Source organism: Symphalangus syndactylus, chromosome 17, assembly GCF_028878055.3.
Source record: "Symphalangus syndactylus isolate Jambi chromosome 17, NHGRI_mSymSyn1-v2.1_pri, whole genome shotgun sequence".
NCBI classification, from domain to species: Eukaryota; Metazoa; Chordata; class Mammalia; order Primates; family Hylobatidae; genus Symphalangus; species Symphalangus syndactylus.
The window spans coordinates 33,960,142-33,980,754 of NC_072439.2; the positions used below are offsets into that span (position 1 = coordinate 33,960,142).

The following is a 20,613-nucleotide window of genomic DNA, read 5'->3' on the forward strand; positions in this document are numbered from 1 at the left end:
CACGCGGTGGGGGGAGGAGGGGTGACATCACAAGGCAGGGCCCTCCAACTCTTTCCCCTGTGTGTGGGGGGACTCAGGTTGCCTACTGCTCTAGTCCAGGACCAGAGACCCCCAACTATATAGCAGGTAAGAGTCTTGAGGGTCACCCCAAGAGTTTTGGGGAAGGGTCTCCGAATACTTAGGAGATGACAACCGGAAACTCTCAAAGCCCCAATAGGGGTCCCAGCGCCCCCTTAGCTCCAGCTTGGTTTCTTCCACTTTCCAGAGAATTGGAGTATTGTCTTCTGGAGAACCGGGTGGTCGGGATCGTGGACCTAGGGAAGGGGCTTTTGCTGGTCCGGGAGCGCCAACTGGGGGTTCATGGGTGGAAAAACTTTCGGATCAAGACGGGGTATAAGGCTAGAGGCGTGTGCAGAGGAGGGGACCGACGGAACGGGGACCCAACTGGGTCTACGTGGGGGCGGGGGCGCTTGTGGACTTCCACCAAATAGTTTGGTATGCAGATGAGATGTCAAGCAGCATGTAGATGAGTTCAGTGTTCTTTGGCTCTCGGGTAAGGTTCTGAGTCGAGCCGAGTTACGCTCCCAGTTCCTAGGCACCGCTCAGTGATCGGGCCTGGGGAGCTGCGTCCCGAGGGGCGGATCCAGGTATAAGGGGCAGCTCGCCAGCTGGGTCAAGCGCGGGGGAGGCCGTGGGTTGCTGTGAAAGAAGCGGCAGTGCTGCGGGGCGAGGGTGGGGGCCAGCCGGGGCACCGTCTCCTCTGCTCCACCTCCGCACCGCAGGAAACAAAGGGGCCTCTGTCCTCGCAGCTGCCGGCACGGAAGGGATCAGGGCAGTGACTCTTCTGAGCTCCCTGGTTTTGTCTGCAAGGGAAACAGACTATGTGTGGCTCGGTGGCTGCCCTCCATCTCCCAGGAATACGAAGCCTAGGAATACACCCAGAGCAATCCTGAGAGTCTGCCCTTAGTCTGCAGGCATTGGTGCAGAGCCCACTTGCCTTGCTTCCAGCGGTGCAACCTGCGGGAATCCCATTCCCACACGCGGAGGGAGGGGCCTTTAAATGGCGCGGCCAGTACTTCCTTAGGACCGCCTCCTTGGAGTCGACGCAGCGCTAGCTGGACTGGCTCGTCTCTCAGCCAACCGCTATTTCTTTTCCTTCCCGTCTCTTCCCTGGTGACCCAGGAAGTGGAAGTAGGCCCAGGTCGGCGGCGGCCGCGGGGACGGAAGGCGGAAGCAGAGCGTGAGAGGGAGGCGGAGCCGGGAGAGCGGCTCTCGTAGCTCACCATGGCCCCAGGCCGGGCGGCTCGAGGGGGAGGAGTTACCGCCGTTCTTCGGTACGTCCGTTTTTTTTTGTTTGTTTTTGTTTGAGATGGAGTCTCGCCCTGTCGCCCAGACTGGAGTACAGTGGCACGATCTCGGCTCACTGCAACCTCCACCTCCCGGGTTCAAGCGATTCTTCTGCCTCAGCCTCCCGAGTAGCTGGGACTACAGGTGCGCGCCACCACGCCTGGCGAATTTTTGTATTTTTAGTAGAGACGGAGTTTCACCATATTGGCCAGGCTGGTCTCGAACTCCTGACCTCGTGATCCGCCCGCCTCGGCCTCCCAAAGTGCTGGGATTACAGGCGTGAGCCACGGTGCCCGGCCACCTTTGTCCCTTCTACACAGCCGGTGGGTTCCCTGGTAGTCTTTCTTAGGGGCAGCCCTAAGCTCCGCCCCCAGATTTTCCTCCAGGGCCGCATGGCCCCCACCCTTTACTGGAAGTCTGTGGCCCCCTTTCCGGCGGTCTTTCCCATTTTCCTAAGAGTGACCCACCCTCCCCCGACCACATCCTTTACGGTACCTCCCTGTTTCCCTGATTGAAGGTTATAGTTTTCTGGGGAAAGAAGAAAAACTTAAGTGATTTGGAGGAGAGGGGAGGGAGCAAGCAGGGTTGTGGTGAGTCTAGTTTTGGCTTACTGCTAGGAATAGCGAATGTCCCAAAAGAACTTGGGAAAACAAGGGAGGTGGATGCATTAAATGTGTCCACTATTTAAGATTGTTTAATTCCTCTCTTGGTCTCATCCTTGACTGTTTCCACCTTGATATCTGTTACAGGCATCAGAACACACCATGATGGCTGTGACCTAAGACCCTCAGGAAGCCCCGGGGTCATGGCCCAGAAGCACCCCGGAGAAAGAGGGTTGTATGGAGCCCACCACAGTGGTGGTGCCTCCCTCAGGACTTTAGGACCCTCCGTGGACCCTGAAATACCTTCATTCTCAGGACTCAGGGACTCAGCAGGGACTGCTCCTAATGGTACCCGCTGCCTCACAGAGCACTCTGGTCCTAAGTACACACAGCACCCAAACCCAGCCCATTGGTTGGACCCAAGCCATGGCCCCCCAGGGGGTCCAGGGCCACCTAGAGATGCAGAGGACCCTAATCAAAGTGAGACGTCTTCAGAAGAAGAGTCAGGAGTGGACCAGGAACTCTCAAAAGAAAACGAGACTGGGAACCAGGAGGATGGGAACTCTTTTCTTTCCATTCCATCTGCTTGCAACTGCCAGGGAACACCTGGAATTCCAGAAGGGCCTTACTCTGAGGGAGGAAATGGTTCTTCTAGCAACTTTTGCCACCACTGTACCTCTCCAGCCTTGGGGGAAGATGAGTTGGAAGAGGAATATGATGATGAAGAATCTCTCAAGTTCCCCAGTGATTTTTCACGTGTGTCCAGCGGAAAGAAACCCCCATCCCGGAGACAGCGGCACCGCTTTCCAACGAAGGAGGATACTCGGGAGGGTGGACGTAGGGATCCCAGGTCCCCTGGTCGACATCGGCTGGGTCGGAAACGAAGTCAGGCAGATAAGCGCAAAGGCCTGGGATTGTGGGGAGCCGAGGAACTATGTCAACTTGGACAGGCAGGCTTTTGGTGGCTGATTGAACTGCTGGTATTGGTGGGAGAGTACGTAGAAACTTGTGGCCATCTCATCTATGCATGCAGGCAACTGAAAAGCAGTGATTTGGACCTTTTTCGAGTTTGGATGGGAGTGTGGACAGGGCGGTTGAGGGGCTGGGCCCAGGTCATTTTTCAGTTTCTAAGCCAGGGGTTTTACTGTGGAGTAGGACTGTTTACTCGTTTTCTTAAGCTGCTGGGTGCTTTGCTGCTCCTGGCTCTGGCCCTTTTTTTGGGCTTTCTACAGTTGGGATGGCGGTTTCTGGTGGGACTAGGTGACCGGTTAGGCTGGAGGGATAAGGCCACCTGGCTCTTCTCTTGGCTGGATTCTCCAGCCTTGCAGCGTTGCTTGACTCTGCTGAGAGATAGCAGGCCATGGCAGCGGCTGGTAAGAATAATTCAGTGGGGCTGGCTGGAGTTGCCTTGGGTCAAGCAGAATATTAATAGGCAGGGGAATGCACCTGTAGCTAGTGGGCGCTACTGCCAGCCTGAAGAGGAAGTGGCTCGACTCTTGACCATGGCTGGGGTTCCTGAGGATGAGCTAAACCCTTTCCATGTACTGGGGGTTGAGGCCACAGCATCAGATGTTGAACTGAAGAAGGCCTATAGACAGCTGGCAGTGATGGTGAGTACCCTTCTGTTTCCTGTTCCTCTCTTTTGTTCCCATATTTTGTTTTTGTTTTTTGAGATGTAGTCTTGCTCTGTCGCCCAGGCTGGAGTGCAGTGGCACAATCTCAGCTCACTACAACCTCTGCCTCCTGGGTTCAAGCGATTCTCCTGCCTCAGCCTCCTGAGTAGCTGGGATTACAGGTGCACGCCACCATGCCCGGCTAATTTTTTTTGTATTTTTAGTAGAGACGGGGTTTCGCCATGTTGGTCATGCTGGTCTCGAACTCCTGACTTCATGATCCACCCGCCTCAGCCTCCCAAAGTGCTGTGATTACAGGTGTGAGCCACCGGTCCCGGCCTGTTCCTATATTTTCTATTCCAGTTTTAGGGAGAGTGGAATAAAGGGAAGGCAGACTAGAAAGTTAACGGGTAGGTGAGGGTTAACATTCTTTTTTTTTTTTTGAGATGGAGTCTTGCTCTATCGCCCAGGCTGGAGTGCAGTGGCGTGATCTTGGCTCACGCAAACTCCGCCTCCCGGGTTCACGCCATTCTCCTGCCTCAGCCTCCCGAGTAGCTGGGAGTACAGGTGCCTGCCACTGCACTTGGCTGACTTTTTGTATTAGTAGAGACGGGGTTTCACCGTGTTAGCCGGGATGATCTCCATCTCCTGACCTCGTGATCTGCCTGCCTCGGCCTCCCAAAGTGCTGGGATTACAGGTGTGAGCCACCGCGCCCAGCTGGTTAACATATTCTTAGGAAAGAGTCATAAAGACTTTTTGGGCCAGATGCAGTGGCTCACACCTGTGATCCCAGCACTTTGGGAGGGCAGGCTTGGTGGCACATGCCTATAGTCCCAGCTACTCGGGAGGCTGAGGTGGGAGGATCAGTTGAGCCCAGGAGGTCGAGGCTGCAATAAGCCGGGATCATGAACCTACAGTCTGGGCAACCAAGCCAGACCATGTCAAAAAAAAAAAAAAAAGATATTTTCCCCTCTACTATGGGATCTGATCTTCCTTCCATTTTGTTTCTTTGTCATGAGATATATTTTTTGAACCTGGTGTATTAGGCAGTGTAGAACTCACTCACCTGGAATATCTAGGTGAAGTCCCTCTAACTAGAGTGGGAAAAAGACCTATTCAGAGAGCACCTCAGTTGCTCTTCCCTGAACAAATGAGGGTTTTCTTTTTTTTTTTTTAAACATGGGGTAACCCAACTGTTTCTCCCAGAGAAGCAAATATGGACCTAGTGTGGGAGGGTCAGGGAGTGCATGTAAGTATTTTAGCACCAGGTAGGAGAAAACAGGCTGTTTCAAGATCAGCAACTCAGAATAGGAGAGGGAAAGAAAATGGAGGTGTATGCATATGTATGTCATACATGAAAATATGGTTGCTTTTATTGATAAGAGGGTGTGCAGGGCCAGGCGTGGTGTCTCACGCCTGTAATCCCAGCACTTTGGGAGGGTGAGGTGGGCAGATCACGAGGTCAGGAGATCCAGACCATCCTGGCTAACATGGTGAAACCCTGTCTCTACTAAACATACAAAAAAATTAGCCGGGTGTGGTGGCGGGCGCCTGTAGTCCCAGCTACTCGGGAGGCTGAGGCAGGAGAATGGCGTGAACCTGGGAGCACAGCTTGCAGTGAGCCGAGATCGCGCCACTGTACTCTACTCCAGCCTGGGCGACAGAACAAGACTCTGTCTCAAAAAAAAAAAAAGAGGGTGCACAGATGGCAGTTGTCATGCACCTTATGCTTGAGGGAAATGGTTTAATACAAGCATGCAATCAAATTGCATTAGAAGTAGTTATTAGGTTGATATTAGATAACGGATTGTTACTACTATTTCTGTACAAATAAAACTATTATGAATATAAGTAAGGTGTGTAAATTGGAGGCCTACTTACACTGGAGCGTATGGAGCTGGACTGGTAAAACATCAGTGTGCAAATTACCTCAATGGCTGCATGACGCCAAAGAGGAATGGGCAACTAAAGTTTCCATTAATGATTAAAGGTACAGTAAACCACCACACCTGTAACTTACCAAAGGACTGAATTAATTTGGTGGGAAATGTATGCCCCTTAGTAGGTAGCTTGGTATATTCTTTTTTTTTTTTTGAGACAGGGTCTCACTCCAGTTCCCCAGGCTGGAGTACAGTGGCAGGATCTCAGCTCACTGCAGCCTTGATCCCCCAGGCTTAGGTGATTCTTCCACCTCAGCTTCCTGAGTAGCTGGAACTACAGGCGTGCATCACCACACCCGGCTAATTTTTTGTATTTTTAGTAGAAATGGGGTTTCGCTATGTTGGCTAGCCTGATCTTGAACTCCTGGACTCAAGCAATTTGCCTGCCTCTGCCTCCCAGAGTGCTGGGATTACAGGCGTGAGCCACTGCGCTTGGCCTCTGCTGTATTCTTAGAGTGGGTAACAATTGTTTACTCTCATTGTTACTAATTCTACTAGTAGTAGAGCTCTTTTCTTACCTTCTTTTAGTAGACATCCTGTTTTGGAGAATATTATTAACAAAAATTCTCATTTTTCTCTTAGAGATGTAGTTAAATTCCCCTACCCTCAAAACATCTATCCCTATACCCCAAAGATCTCTCTTGTCCTGGACCAGATTGTCTCTGAGCTTTTATTGAACCTCTCACTGCCTTACTAAGCCCTAGTGTGAACATGACTAAAAGGCTGTTCAATTAGCTTGGGAATGTGGGAAATTTAACAGCATTTTAGTTATTTGGCATCAGTCAGGAGACTAGCTTTATCTCTGCATTTCTGGGGAATGGGGATGGGTACAATCAGGAAGCTGTAGGAAGAGAGGATATTACTTGTCTTGGAGAGAAGGCTGAAAAGTACATAAAAAGTCTCTGAGACCATGATATGCTATTTCATTTCTGGGACTGAAAGGCATATCACTGTAGGAAGTTTTGGCTATGAGAATTTTTTAGTTAAAAAAGAAACAGTTTCAAGATGTAACATCTTTGGAACTCTTATTTTATGTGCCAGAGACCAACTGTCCCTATTCATCTGGGATTGAGGAATTTCTAGAGGCATGGGACTTTTTAGTGCTAAAACTGGGACAGTCTCAGGCAAACTGGGATGATGAATCCACCATAGTACCTGACTCTTTGCTACATACTTAATATATATTCTTATTTAATTCTCCCAACAATCCATGATAGATATTCAGGCTGGGTGTGGTGGCACACGCCTGTAATCCCAGCACTTTGGGAGGCTGAGGTAGGCAGATCAGTTGAAGTGAAGAGTTTGAGACCAGACTGGCCAACTAGATGAAACCCCGTCTCCGCTAAAAATACAAAAAAATTAGCTGAGCGTGGTGGTGCATGCCTGTAATCCTACCTACTAGACAGGCTGAGGCAGGAGAATTGCTAGAACCTGGGAGGTAGAGGTTACAGTGAGCTGAGATCGTGCCACTGCATTCTAGCCTGGGCAACAGAGCGAGACTTCATCTCAAAAAAAAAAAAGAAAAGTTAGATATTCAAGGTAATATAGCTAATTATAACAGAGCCATGAATTGAACCAGATCTGCAGAGCCAGAGCAATTAATCATTAAGCTACACTGACTCTTCAAAAGGGTGATGAAAGAGAACCCTTTGATATGAGAATAAACTCAAGGTGGGGAGAGGGTTGGAATGGATTTGTAATGACATCTGTCTTGGTAGGTTCATCCTGACAAAAATCATCATCCCCGGGCTGAGGAGGCCTTCAAGGTTTTGCGAGCAGCTTGGGACATTGTCAGCAATGCTGAAAAACGAAAGGAATATGAGATGTAAGTTGGAGATGGGAAATCATCAGATAATGGTAAATGAAAAATCCTCAATAGCAGAGGCATCTGGACTTGGGGGTGGAGGCTCGTTGAGATGGAGAGAACTGAAGTCACTTGTCTTTCTCGCTAGACAGGGGCCTCAAGAGGCCAATTGATATGTCTTCCTTTGTCCCTCCCTCAATACCTTCTGACTTACAAAGCATTTCTTCTATTAGGAAACGAATGGCAGAGAATGAGCTGAGCCGGTCAGTAAATGAGTTTCTGTCCAAGCTGCAAGATGACCTCAAGGAGGCAATGAATACTATGATGTGTAGCCGATGCCAAGGAAAGCATAGGTATGAAATAGAAGGAGAGGGATGGGACAATCACAGCTTAGGGATTATGTAACCAACGATCTTCCTAGTGAGTACTGGTAATTATGAGTTACATCTGTATTTCATAATTAGTAAAAAGACCCCTAAGTTTCTACCTTTGTCATATTGTCAATAGATTGACAATTTTAATTAGCACTAAGAAAAATTAGCTTTAAGATAGAACGTTGAAGGGATATGAAATACTAAGTGGGGTAATTTTAGATGTTTCAGCCCTATTTGTGAATAATAGTAAGACTACTAGCAGTGCCCTAGGTAGGCTTGACAAATTAAGGAACTATCCTTTTGTTGGTTGCAGGAGGTTTGAAATGGACCGGGAACCTAAGAGTGCCAGATACTGTGCTGAGTGTAATAGGCTGCATCCCGCTGAGGAAGGAGACTTTTGGGCAGAGTCAAGCATGTTGGGCCTCAAGATCACCTACTTTGCACTGATGGATGGAAAGGTGTATGACATCACAGGTACTCTCTGTCCTCTAGAAATACAGGCTCATACTTGCTGATCTTTTATGTGCTCTAAACTGCGATGTTTTGGCTATTTCTCATGTTTATAGAGTGGGCTGGCTGCCAGCGTGTAGGTATCTCCCCAGATACCCACAGAGTCCCCTATCACATCTCATTTGGTTCTCGGATTCCAGGCACCAGAGGACGGCAGAGGTAGGTGGTATTTCTGTCAATAATCTATCCACTATTTCAGTTTTGAAAACGGTTTCAGGTGACCTGCTTTTTAGGACACCCAGGGGCCTTGTTTTCTAGGAAGTTTGGGAACTGATAAGTATATCTAACTTAGGTAACCATATGACTCTAACATCTCTTGCCTTATTTCTTGTTTTACCTCAGAGCCACCCCAGATGCCCCTCCTGCTGATCTTCAGGATTTCTTGAGTCGGATCTTTCAAGTACCTCCAGGGCAGATGCCCAATGGGAACTTCTTTGCAGCTCCTCAGCCTGCCCCTGGAGCCACTGCAGCCTCTAAGCCCAACAGCACAGTACCCAAGGGAGAGGCCAAACCTAAGCGGCGGAAGAAAGTGAGGAGGCCCTTCCAACGTTGACGCCCCTTCTCTTTCCTCAAATCAATGTCAGGGAGTCAAAAGGGCTGTGTACAGCACAGGATGGAGTTTGATTTATCCCTCCTCCCCCAACACCTAGGAACTGAATCTTTTTTTTTTTTTTGAGATGGAGTCTTGCTCTGTTGCCCAGCTGGAGTGCAGTGGTGTGATCTCGGCTCAACTGCAACCTGTCTCCCGGGTTCAAGCAATTCTCCCATCTCAGCCTCCCGAGTAGCTGGGATTACAGGCACGCACCACCACACCTGGCCCAGCTAATTCTTTTTTGTGTTTTTAGTAGAGACGGGGTTTCACCATGTTGCCCAAGCTGGTCTCGAACTCCTGAGCTCAGGTGATCCAACCGTCTTGGCCTCCCAAAGTGCTGGATTACAGGCATAAGCCACTGCGCCCGGCCTGAATCTTGTCTTTTGACAATACCAAAGAAATAGGGGGTAGCTAGAGTAAAGAACCTAGGGCCTGGACCTGGGCTGGACAGTATATCCCTTTAGGTGTGGGAACTGGGTATTTCCCTGGGGTCTGTATGCCTTTGTCTTGTCATTTGCTTTTAGGGCAGATGACACTTTTTCCCACCCTTTTAAAGCTACAAGTCTGTCTTCTTTCTTGACCCATTTCAGGAGGCAGCCCTCTCCTTTACCCTGATATAATATTTAAAAGACAGAACAAGAAAGCATGTAGCCCTAATGATAGGAGATTACTGCATAGAGTTCAGAGTGGAAACTGAATTTTCCCTCAACTTTCACTTTGTGGGTAAATCACCCAATTTTAGGCTCTTTTCTGCAAGGATGGCCAAAATTAATCATTTTTAAAAAGTAGATTCATGCCCACTGCTCTTGGGTGAGGGGGAAGAATACGGGGGTTCCCAGAAGCCCCCATGTGATCCAAGGGTTTGTATTTTTTTTTAAGTTTGTTCATATTTGTATGTACATAACTATTTAAAGCCAGGGGATTATCTTTCTATAAATGTATAACTGGCAACCTGTATCTTCCCTCTTTGTTGCCCATATAGCCGGAGCCCTTTTTCTCATTTGAGAATCTCTTCCCTACTAAGTGTTAAGCTTAGAGTGAAGGGCACCTCCTACTGGACCAAAGGAGAGGAGATTGGAGAATTGTTTTAAGTTTTATACATTAGGTCAGTATTCCATCTTCCCACCCCCAGCTTTATAAGGACAGCTCTCGACAGCTCTCTACCCTTCCTGATTAAACTGCAGCTATAGCTGAAAAAAATTATTGTAAGAAAAATACACAGCAAAACAGAGCTGGAAGGTGGTAGGTGTAAAAGATATGGAAAGATGTAATCACCAAACGAGCTGCCCAAATGGCTTCCTGCTATGGAGGAGAGTGATTTGGCCCTTACCTCACCTGCCTTCCTGATTCAAAGAAACTTGCCACTAGCAGGACTGGGCCCAGGAGCCCCATTTGCCAATCTCTTCTCTTCTTGGGAGTCTGGGAAAGGTTGTATAGTTCTCAGTCTTTCAAAGTGCAGAAGACAGTATGGAGAATAAGAGAAGGATGTTTTATAGTCCTCTGTTTCAGTGCCTTCCCCATGCCCATGGAGCTGTCCCAAACCCCATCACTCAGTATTTGTTGATGCCAAAGACACGAACCCCATGGAACTGGGGCAACTTCGGCAGCAGTACACTTAGCAATGAGGCTGTGTTGATGAGGAAGTGTGCAGCATCATACTTGGTATAGAAGCTGGCCAGGAGATATCTGGGGAGAGAAAAAAATAGGGTGACTGAGGTTGGCCTTCTCTATCCATATTCTTTTTTTTTTTTTTTTTTTTTTTTTTTTTTCTGAGACGGAGTCTCGCTCTGTCGCCCAGGCTGGAGTGCAGTGGTGCAATCTCGGCTCACTGCAAGCTCTGCCATCCGGGTTCATGCCATTCTCCTGCCTCAGCCTCTCCGAGTAGCTGGGACTACAGGCGCCTGCCACCACGCCCGGCTAATTTTTTTGTATTTTTAGTGGAGACGGGGTTTCACCGTGGTCTCGATCTCCTGACCTCGTGATCCACCCGCCTCGGCCTCCCAAAGTGCTGGGATTACAAGCGTGAGCCACCGCGCCCGGCCCTTTTTTTTTTTTTTAAGAGACAGTTCTCACTATGTTTCCCAGGTTGGAGTGCAGTGGCTATTCATAAGTGTGATATGTGCAGTACAACCCCAAACTCCTGGGCTCAAACAATCCTTCTGCCATAGCCTCCCAAGTAGCTGGGACTCCAGGCATGCACCACAGTGCCCTGCTCTTTCTCTTCTATTTTAAATGACCAGTTTTATTGTATATAGTTCTAGATTATCTAAAACTATTCCAGCTATATCAACAGCATTTACTTTGGGGTTCAGGAGATAGAACCTTTAACTGGAGACTATAAGTCAGTATCTGTTAATTGTTAATGACATGGCAAATGACGGCTCAAGCTATTTCAGTCTGTATGACTGTTACAGTCCTCTTTGCTTCCACTCCCTACAGTGTTTTTGAAGATTAATATCAGTTCTGCCTTTATTTACTTCTTTTGGCAGTGTAAAATCATTTGGTTTTATTTGGCACTTATCTTTTCTCAGTCCCTTCATTTCCTTACTACCAAGGAGGCAGCAAGGAATGCTTGATTACAGTATTGACTGTAATCTACATTTTACTGCTCTCTGTAGACTTAGAACTAGTATACCATAATATCTTCAAAGGGTTTTAGATGGGTAGTCTGCTTTTTAAGAGCTTCCCTGTGGGCCTTTCTACCTGGCTCTTGGAGCTCTTTCTAACCCAGCATATCTCATTTCCCCCATAGACTCACAGCACAATAGGAGAGATGCTGAGGAACTTGCGGGAAGAGGTAAACTGGAGCCCATAGTCCATTTGCTCCCAGTGTGTCAGTAGCCGAGCCTTTCCTTGGTCAGGAGTCTCAAAGGGTGTCCCTTTCACCGTATGAAGGAAGACATACATAGCCTGGGAACAGGGAAGGTGGCAGTGTGAGGGGCAGAAAGTAGTTCTTCATCAAAGAAGTATGTTAAGATCCCAAAAGGAACACATAAATCCCCAAACAATTGGTGATTTTATTTTGCTTTTGGTTGGGAAACGCTGGGGTAGGTACAAGGGTGTGGTTTAGTGCTCACCAGGTTATGGATAACGTTGGTCAGGGTCCAGACAACAGGAATGCTGAAGAAGGGGATGCTGAGTAGAACCACATGCAGCAATCCTACCAAGATGATGTAGGCCAGCCAGATGCCTCGGCTATTCATCACTCGAGTGTTGGGGTTTACTTCGCTGTGTGCTACCCCCACATTCATCCTAGCCATAATGGGGGATCAGGCAGGAGTCCAACTCAGTTTTTTCTCAACCCCTCTTTGAGCTATCTCCCAGTTGTCTCTCAGATAGCCCCAATCCCCTGAACTCTATTGGGAATGAAGAACTTACCCATCACGCAGAAAATAAAAACTGAAGACTTGGGGAAAACTAAAAGACAAGAAGAGTCCTCACTACATTTTAGAGACATAGTCATTTTTGCTCTAATCTTTACACTTCAACTGTAACATGAAGGTGTATGTGTAGGTTTGGGGCACTCACTTCAGAGAGCAAGGGAAATACGAGTATCTGACTTTTCTGAATAAGTTAATAACCATGAAGAGGTCACATACGCCCAGAATTCCAGGAGAAAGTCATGGAATCATCAAAGAACCACTAAGAAGGGATGACAGAGTAAAGCTCACTCTGGTCTCCACTTTGCTCTCTGGGGTTTGTCCACCCTCTCTCTCACCTCCGTGGCATGTAAACAGTCTGCATCCCCATTACTTCTCTCAAGCGTGGGCACGACAACAATTTGCCCACGGCTTCTGGACTGGGTTAGGAAGGGACCTGAGCTCAACGCCTCGAGAGCTGGAGCCTTGGCTCTGACTCCAGGGGCGGCAGTGATTATCTGAACTCGGATTTTTAAAATTGTGGTAGCTCTAAAGCTGATGATGTCTGGTTAGGAAGCGGCTCTTGCCCGCCCCAGCCCCACCGCCAGTTCCTTAAGCCCGCCCCATGCCCCTCCCAGCTTCCTCCTCATGTTCATCGGTTTTTTCAGGGCTCCCTTCAGCGCTCCCCTCTCAGTATTTAGGTCACCGCTTCCTCGGCGCCCCTGTCGCCTCCCACCATTTTTCCTCAGCAACCCTTACAGTCTTTGCAGCCCCTACCTGCCAGCTCAGATCCCCGTCCGGCTATGGGCGCGGCGGCGGCTACCACACCTGAAGTCTCCAGGAAGTAACGCCTCCCCGTCTGCCCCTTTCCTATTGGAGGAACAGAATCAGCGCTGCCACCACCCATTGGTTGATGGTCTGTAATGCAGACGCACAGTTGGTTGCCATTTCTGTCGTTCGCAAGATACAGTGCCCGCCCCTCTCCGTGTTCCACCTTTTGAAAGAAGTGGAGAAAGCTGCCGAGAGAAGTGAGAGCGACGCCAGCTATTGACCAATGGGAAGAGCTGATGGTATGGCGTGGGAGCAAGAGTGACAACGATTGGTCAGCCTTGCATCTCTTCGCCTAAGGCGGGAGCTCCTGGAGGCGGAGGCAGCGGGTGGGGGCATAGTGGAGTGAGGGGTAACAAGATGGCGACCGAGACGGTGGAGCTCCATAAGCTAAAGGTACCGTGAATCGGGGAAGGGCTGAGTTGGACTTTTCTAGGAACTGAATTTTACAGGGTAGCCTGCGCCTTCTCCTACGTCTTCTCCGTGCAGCCTTTTCCACTTCGTTTCTCGGCTCCCGCCGTAGCTCTTTTGTACCACCCTTCCACACTACGCCTTCCCTAATTTCCCATTTCTCCTCACGGCTTTACTGCTATATTTATTTGTTATTTCTGCTTCCTTCATCATTATATCGTCCGTCACCCTTCCCCACCGGGTTGTGTAAGTGCCTTCTACCTGTTATACTCTTCGTTGCTTTTCAGGGCTGCATTACGTCAGTTGGTCCCTCCTCTTTGCCCCATGTCGGACCCAGGATCCGTTTTTCTTCCCTGGGATGATGTTTCCAGTCTGTCGTCCGAAGCTGAGATTTCCCTGTTAGCAAATGGTGGCATTTTTGTGTATTTCTGTCTAAATAGGTACCAGACACTCAGAAAATACTTCCACTCCCCTTTTCTAGGTGGGATTACGCCCCAAGCCGAATTTTGAAACCAGGGAGAGGCCTCTCAGAAGATCGGTCTCGCCTTAGAAGCCTGGGGTTGAGGAGGTCTTGAGAGTAGTAGAAGTACAGACACCTCAGATTTAAAAGTTTTCAAGTTCTCTCACGCGGCTCTCGGCCCGCCAGCCTTCCTCACACACAATCTCCAACCACCAGAGAGAACTCATACCTGCAATATTTGGGAAAAAACACTTCCAAGGTTAAGATTTTATCTGTTCCATTTCATGTCTCGGATAGGCCCTGCATCTCCTGGTGTTACCATTGGCTGGCACTAAATCACAGAAGCTATTTTAAATTGTCTTATGAGAATCTTGGTAGTTTTTTCACACTTAGATATATAAAAAAGTTAAAAAATACATTAAAAAGAAGAAAATTTTAAAAAGTATTTTCTTTTAGGGTAAATTAAGATATCTTGATTAATTGTCTGTTTGTGGTTTCACAAGTAGTTTTCCCATTAGATGTTTTGGACAAACCAGGCTGATACAGCTGAAGCTGAAAAGTGATCCTTTAAAGCTTGAAGAGTTTTTTTGTTTTTGTTGTTGTTTAAGACAGCTTAAGGGTAGTAAGGGTAGGGAGAGGACCCTTCTTTAGTCACTTATTGGTTGACCCCAATTCGTCTTTCTGTGAAAGCTGATGTTTTTCTTACTCTTGGATTCTAAACTCTATTAGTGGGTTTTTGTGTTATTCTGGAGTTATTGTTAACTTGATGGTACTGAAATGCATAGACTATATCAGTGGTCTCCTGATATTTATTGTGATGAGTTAAAAAAAATTGAGCAATCATCTCCACTTTGTGTATATATACTGTACTTATAGAAATTGTATACTTCCGTACTGTTATAAAACATAACACAGAAAAGGAATTTTTGAATGAGATAAAAAGGAACTATGAATAGAAGAGCTAATATTTTCTTCCTATTTGTCCTATTTTTGCAATCCCTGGAGTAAGTCACCAGCTGCCCGATGACTTACTTGCATTTATAGATTGTGTTGGTTTATGGAGTTCCTCCTTCCGTCAAATCTGTATTTATCAGGTCTATATTAAATTTGTATTTGATTGGATAAGTAACTTTTACATAAAGTCCTCTGACCTGATTTCAGTGTTACAGTCTAAGAGAACATTAGGCACTCCTGACAGCCTAAAAAGGACTCGCTCTTTAATCACATTTGCTTGTCTTTGCTTTTTCTCTAGAGTACTTCTTAACCTTTTGGAGGTCACAGATATCTTTGAAACTCTGATGAAAGGTATGGACCCTCTCCCCAGAAAAAGGCATGTACACATATTTTGCATGCAGTTTGAGGGGCTTCATAAAACTACCTTGTAGCCCTGAGGAGTCCATGGACCTCTGGTTAAGAATTCATGCCTTTAGCTGGGCGTGGTGGCTCATGCCTGTAATCTTAGCACTTTGGGAGGCCTAGGCGGGCGGATTGCTTGAGGCCAGGAGTTTGAGACCAGCCTGGGCAACATGGCGAAACCCTGCCTCTACCAAAAATGCAAAAAATTAGCCAGGTGTGGTGGCAAGTGCCTGTAGTCCCAGCTACTGAGGAGGCTGAGGCACAAGAATCGCTTGAGCCCAGGATGGAGGTTGCAGTGAGCCGAGATGGTGTACTGCACTCCACCCTGGGGGACAGTGAGACTCTGTCTCAAAAAGGAAAAAAAAAACTCATGCCTTTGATTCTGATTTTTAGGACAGTTAATGTTTGGTTCCATTGGTGATCTTGATGCAATGATCTTGACTTCTGGGTTGACTTGGGGTTTTATTGCCTTTAAAAAAAATCTTGGCTGGGCACAGTGACCCACACCTGTAATCCCAACTCTTTGGGAGGCAGAGGCCAGGAGTTTGAGACCAGCTTAAGTAACAGAGTGAGACCCTGTTTCTACAAAAAAAATTTAAAAATTAGCTGGGCATGGTGGTGCACACCTGTACTCCCAGCTCCTCAGGAGGCTGAGGTGGGAGGATTGCTTGAGCCTGGGAGGCTGAGGCTGTGGTGAGCTGTGTGATAATTGCTCCACTGCACTTCAGCCTGGGTGACAAAGGGAGACCTTGTCTCAAAAAAAAAGAAAATAAAAAAATCTCTCCATTGTCATAAAGAGAATTTTGGGCTTTGGTATGGAACCTCAGGGGAAGAGAATACCTTTTGAAGCAGGAAGGAAACATAGTATGTATCTGAGTTGATATGTAATGTTACATCAACTGCAAATTTCTGAGGATTTTGTAGAAATGCAGTCGTTCTTTTTTTTTTTTTTTTTTTTTTTTTTTTAATTGAGATGGAGTCTCGCTCTGTCACCCAGGTTGGAGTGCAGTGGCAAGATCTCAGCTCACTGCAACGTACGCCTCCCAGGTTCAAGCGATTCTCGTGCCTCAGCTTCCCGAGTAGCTGGGATTACAGGCACGTGCCACCATGCCTGGCTAGTTTTTGTATTTTTAGTAGAGACAGGGTTTTACCATGTTATTGGTCCAGCTGGACTTGAACTACTGACCTCAGGTGATCCTCTTGCCTTGGCCTCCCAAAGTGCTGGGATTATAAGCATGAGCCACCACGCCTGGCCCATTCTAACACATTTGGAAAGAGAGATTGAACTGTGGATGAAAATGGCTTGAACTGTAACAGTATCAGATATCCAGTCAAACATCAGAAAAGGAACTATTGCAGAGGAGAGAAGAAAGTGGTAGTAGTGTCAGAGTGTTGAGAATAGTGAGACATTTGTATTGAAAAGTGAAGTGAGGAAATACATTGGTAGTTGAAGATAGTTTGGAAAGGAAAATAGGTAAACTATAAAGGTAAATCACAGTGATATTGAAAAGGGCTTTCTAAGTTATATAAGAACTTCTGGCTTTTGTCATGTAGTAAGTAGGGCTGGGAGCCTTTGGAAGTTGGAAAGGAGGAGCTTGATGTGATCAGCTTGTATTCTCTTGGCGGATGGGATTTGTAGGGGGAGCGATTTCACCACTTAGATATTTATTATAGGAGTCATTTCCCTGCTTAAAACCTTTAAATTATATCCCTGCCAGTCTCTCCAGCATAGTTACTAACACTTCAACTTCTGTGGCCTTATTTTATTTAATTTCTTCAGAATGGTTGTCTTCATCAGTTGCTAACACTTAGCATTTGTTATGTGGCAAAGCACTGTGAAGCCATTTACATACACTAACTGATTTAATTCTCATAATAACCCTATAAGGTAAATACCTGTATTATCCTCATTTGAAAATAAGAAAAACTGTAGCTCAGAGAGAGTAACTGAGTAACTTGCCTTAGGTTGCATAGCTAAAATGTGGTATATTAAATCCAAGCAGGCTGGGCGCAGTGGCTCACGCTTGTAATCCCAGTACTTTGGGAGGCTGAGGCAGGCGGATCACCTGAGGTTGGGAGTTCGAGACCAGTCTGACCAACATGGAGAAACCCCATCTCTACTAAAAATACAAAATTAGCTGGGTGTGATGGCACATGCCTGTAATCCCAGCTACTCGGGAGGCGGAGGCAGGAGAATCGCTTGAACCCGGTAGGCAGAGGTTGCGGTGAGCCGAGATGGCGCCATTGCACTCCAGCCTGGGTGACAAAAGTGAAACTCCGTCTCAAAAAAAAAAAAAATTCCAGGCAGCCTGTGTCCAGAATTCATGTTCTAATCATTGCACACTGCTTCTCCCTCTTACCTCAACCTAGAACCTTCACATATGCTTCAATTGGAGTTTTCTTTTGGCTGTAGTACTGCTGCTGCCCGTCCTCCCTAACACCTTTATCTAATTAATTACTACACCCCTTTCAGGTGTTTCACTCAAATATTATTTACCCAAGGAAGCTTTCTCTGTTCTATCCACAAACATGGTCAGGCCACTTTTTATATAATTTCATAAGACCCTGTATGTTCTTAAAAAATCAGCTAAACGTGCTGGGCACAGTGGCTCATGCCTGTAATCCTGGCACTTTGGGAGGCCGAGGTGGGTGGATCACGAGGTCAGGAGTTTGAGACCAGCCTGACCAATATGGTGAAACCCCATCTCTACTAAAAATACCAAAATTAGCCGGGCCTGGTGGCGTGCACCTGTAATCCCAGCTACTCGGGAGGCTGAGACAGGAGAATCACTTGAACCCGGGAGGCGGAGGTTGCAGGAGCCGAGATCACGCCATTGCTACTCCAGCCTGGGCAACAGAGTGAGACTCCGTCTCAAAAAAAAAATCAGCTAAACACTATCTGATCATTGATTGGCTTGTTCCCTGCAAGATTGTAAGCTCGGAATGGGAAAGGACTCTATGTTTTGCTCATGATTATTTCCCTGTATCCAAGATAATACTTGATAATACAGTAGGTGCTCAATATGATTTGTCGAGTGAATAAGCATGTCAAGACTTCAAAAGAATGGGAATGAATTTGAAAGACATTTAGGTTGTAGTAGAATTTCAAGTATTTATAGATCAGTTAGATATGGGAAAAATGAAAGATGACTCCAGGGTTTGGGCAGTGATACCTTTAGTCTGGGTTGGGAGGAGGAGAAGCCAGTTTTGCGCAGAAGAGGTAAGTTCATTTTGAGGCTTAGGTGTCTGTGGGACATCCACTTGGAGATGTCAGGTAGTCAGTTGGAAATGTGGGTCTTTCACTCGAGAGCTGAAAGCTGATGATGAAGACTTGGGATTTATTCAGAAAATATGGAGCACCTGCCATGTCCCAGTTACTGTGGATGCCAGAGATACAGCAGTGAACAAGACAGACAAAATCTTTGCTCTCGTAGAGCTTGTATTTTACTGAGGGAAGGCAAAATAAAAAGTAAAATTTATGGTATGTCAAATAGTGATTGATAAGGCACATAGAAAAAAATAGGAGAAAGGAATAAGGAGTACAATGGGAAGGGTATTGTAATTTTAAATAGGGTGACTGGGGAAGTCCTCATTAACAAGGAGATGATTACAAAAAGAGTTGAAGGACGTGAAGGAATGAGCTATGTGCAAAGTGTTAGAGGAATAGCACAAGACCAGTTTGGCTTATCAGAGTGAGCAATGGTAATAAGGTAATGGTAGGGGAGGGCAAACCTGCAGGGCCTTTTAGGTGGTAGGATTCAGCCTTTTACCCTTAGCGAGATAGGAAACCAATGGATGATGTTTGACTAGAGAAGTGACATGTTCTGACTTAAATTTTCAAAAGATCACTCTGTTACTTTGTTGAGAATAAGCTATAGTGAGGCAAGGGCTAAAGAATTTTGACAATAATCTGTATGAAAGAAAGACTAGAGTAGTAGCATTTGCAGTGGTGAGAAGGGTTTGATTCTGGATATATTTTAAAGATAATGCTGATAGACTTTGCTGCTGATTGAGATCAGGAAGTGAATTAGCCTTTGATATAAGTGGAATGACAAGAGGCCCAAAGAAGGAATCTTAGTGAATATTTACAGGTTTGGGTGGAAGAAGAGTTAGCAAGGAGGCTGAGGAGGAGAGAGTGAAAGAAAGAAGTGCCAAGACTTTGGCAGTTAATATTGAGCATAAATCAGAGACACTTGAGCTGGCATATTGGCCTACTATTTACAAGCTGTGGTTTGTTTGTTTTTTGAGACAGTGTCTCGCTTTTTCTCCCAGGCTGGAGTGTAATGGCACAATCAGAGGTCACTGCAGCTTCTGTCTTCCTGGACTCAAGTGATCCACCTCAGCCCCTGCTCCCACCCAGTAGGTGGGAGTACCGGGGCACACCACCACACCTGAACTGTGTATTAATTTTTTAATTTTCTGTAGAGACAGAGTCTCCCTGTGTTGCCCAGGGCTGACCTCAAACTCCTGGCTTTGAGCAATCCTCCCACCTCAGCCTCCCAAAGTGCTGGGATTACAGGCATGAGCCACCACACCTGGCCAAACTGTGTGATATTTAAGCAAGTTATTGGATTTCTTTAAGCCTAATTGTAATACCAACTGCTTAGGTTCCTTGTAAGGATTTTGAGTTCCCATCATATATGTTATAGGTGGTATAAGAATTTACAAACTGTACGTTGACAGAACACGAAAAAGATGATTTCTTTTCTTTTTATTTTTTTATTTTTTTATTTTTTGAGACAGAGTCTCGCTCTGTCACCCAGCCTGGAGTGCAATGGTGTGGTCTTGGCTCGGCTCACTGCAGCCTCCGCCTCCCGGGCTGAAGCCCTTCTCCTGCCTCAGCCTCCCGAGTAGCTGGGATTACAGGTGCCTGCCACCACGCCCGGCTAATTTTTGTATTTTTAGTAGAGACAGTGTTTCACCACGTTGGCCAGGCTGGTCTCGAACTCCTGACCTCAGGTGGTCTGCCCGCCTCAGCCTCGCAAAGTGTTGGGTTTACAAGCGTGAGCCACCGTGCCTGGCCAACATGAAAAAGATTTCTGATAAAATATTTTAATCAAAATTTGACCGGGTGTGGTAGCTCACGCCTGTAATCCCGGCCCTTTGAGAGGCCGAGGTGGGAAGATCACCTGAGGTCAGGAGTTCAAGACCAGCCTGACCAACATGGTGAAATCCCATCTCTTCTAAAAATACAAAATTAGCTGGGCACAGTGGTGCACGCCTGTAATCCCAGCTACTGGAGAGGTTGAAGCAGGAGAATCGCTTGAACTGGAGAGATGGAGGTTGCAGTGAGCCGAGATTGTGCCACTGTACTCCAGCCTGAGTGACAAGAATGAAATTGAGTCTCAAAAAAAAAAAAAAAAAGTTCAAGATCAGTTAACTAGAAGAAATCACAGGGCAAGCTGACCACAGTGGC

General features: G+C 46.9%; 2 protein-coding genes across 11 annotated transcripts in view; one reads left to right on the forward strand and one right to left on the reverse strand.

Moving 5' to 3' along the window:
- The window catches only part of SARNP (SAP domain containing ribonucleoprotein), an 83,318-nt gene continuing 62,705 nt past the window's right edge, over positions 1–20,613 (forward strand). For 3 of the 9 annotated variants that reach the window (XR_008652196.2, XM_055250705.2, XM_063621399.1), the window contains exons 1-7: positions 1,183–1,334; positions 2,097–3,559; positions 7,222–7,328; positions 7,541–7,660; positions 7,995–8,155; positions 8,248–8,350; positions 8,534–8,720. Coding sequence is in view for 7 of the 9 variants with exons in the window: in XM_055250705.2 (XP_055106680.2) it covers positions 2,153–3,559; positions 7,222–7,328; positions 7,541–7,660; positions 7,995–8,155; positions 8,248–8,350; positions 8,534–8,720 (2,085 nt within the window). In the remaining 2 variants the exon portion in view is untranslated. Of the gene's footprint in view, positions 127–1,182; positions 1,671–2,096; positions 3,560–7,221; positions 7,329–7,540; positions 7,661–7,994; positions 8,156–8,247; positions 8,351–8,533; positions 8,721–13,103; positions 13,367–20,613 lie in introns of those variants that run through there. The other 6 variants (XM_055250708.2, XM_055250706.2, XM_063621397.1 and 3 more) reach the window with 6 other exon arrangements.
- Positions 10,033–13,066, reverse strand: ORMDL2 (ORMDL sphingolipid biosynthesis regulator 2). 2 transcript variants are annotated; one of them, XM_055250721.2, is made up of 4 exons: positions 12,920–13,066; positions 11,861–12,035; positions 11,542–11,693; positions 10,033–10,469 (listed from the first exon to the last, which is right to left on the reverse strand). In XM_055250721.2, the coding sequence occupies exons 2-4, from the start codon at positions 12,032–12,034 to the stop codon at positions 10,334–10,336; spliced, it is 462 nt and encodes a 153-aa protein (XP_055106696.1). In that variant the 5' UTR covers position 12,035; positions 12,920–13,066; the 3' UTR covers positions 10,033–10,333. The 2 variants fall into 2 exon arrangements, with proteins under 2 accessions (XP_055106696.1, XP_063477516.1); XM_063621446.1 differs by lacking the exon at positions 12,920–13,066 and adding an exon at positions 12,162–12,552.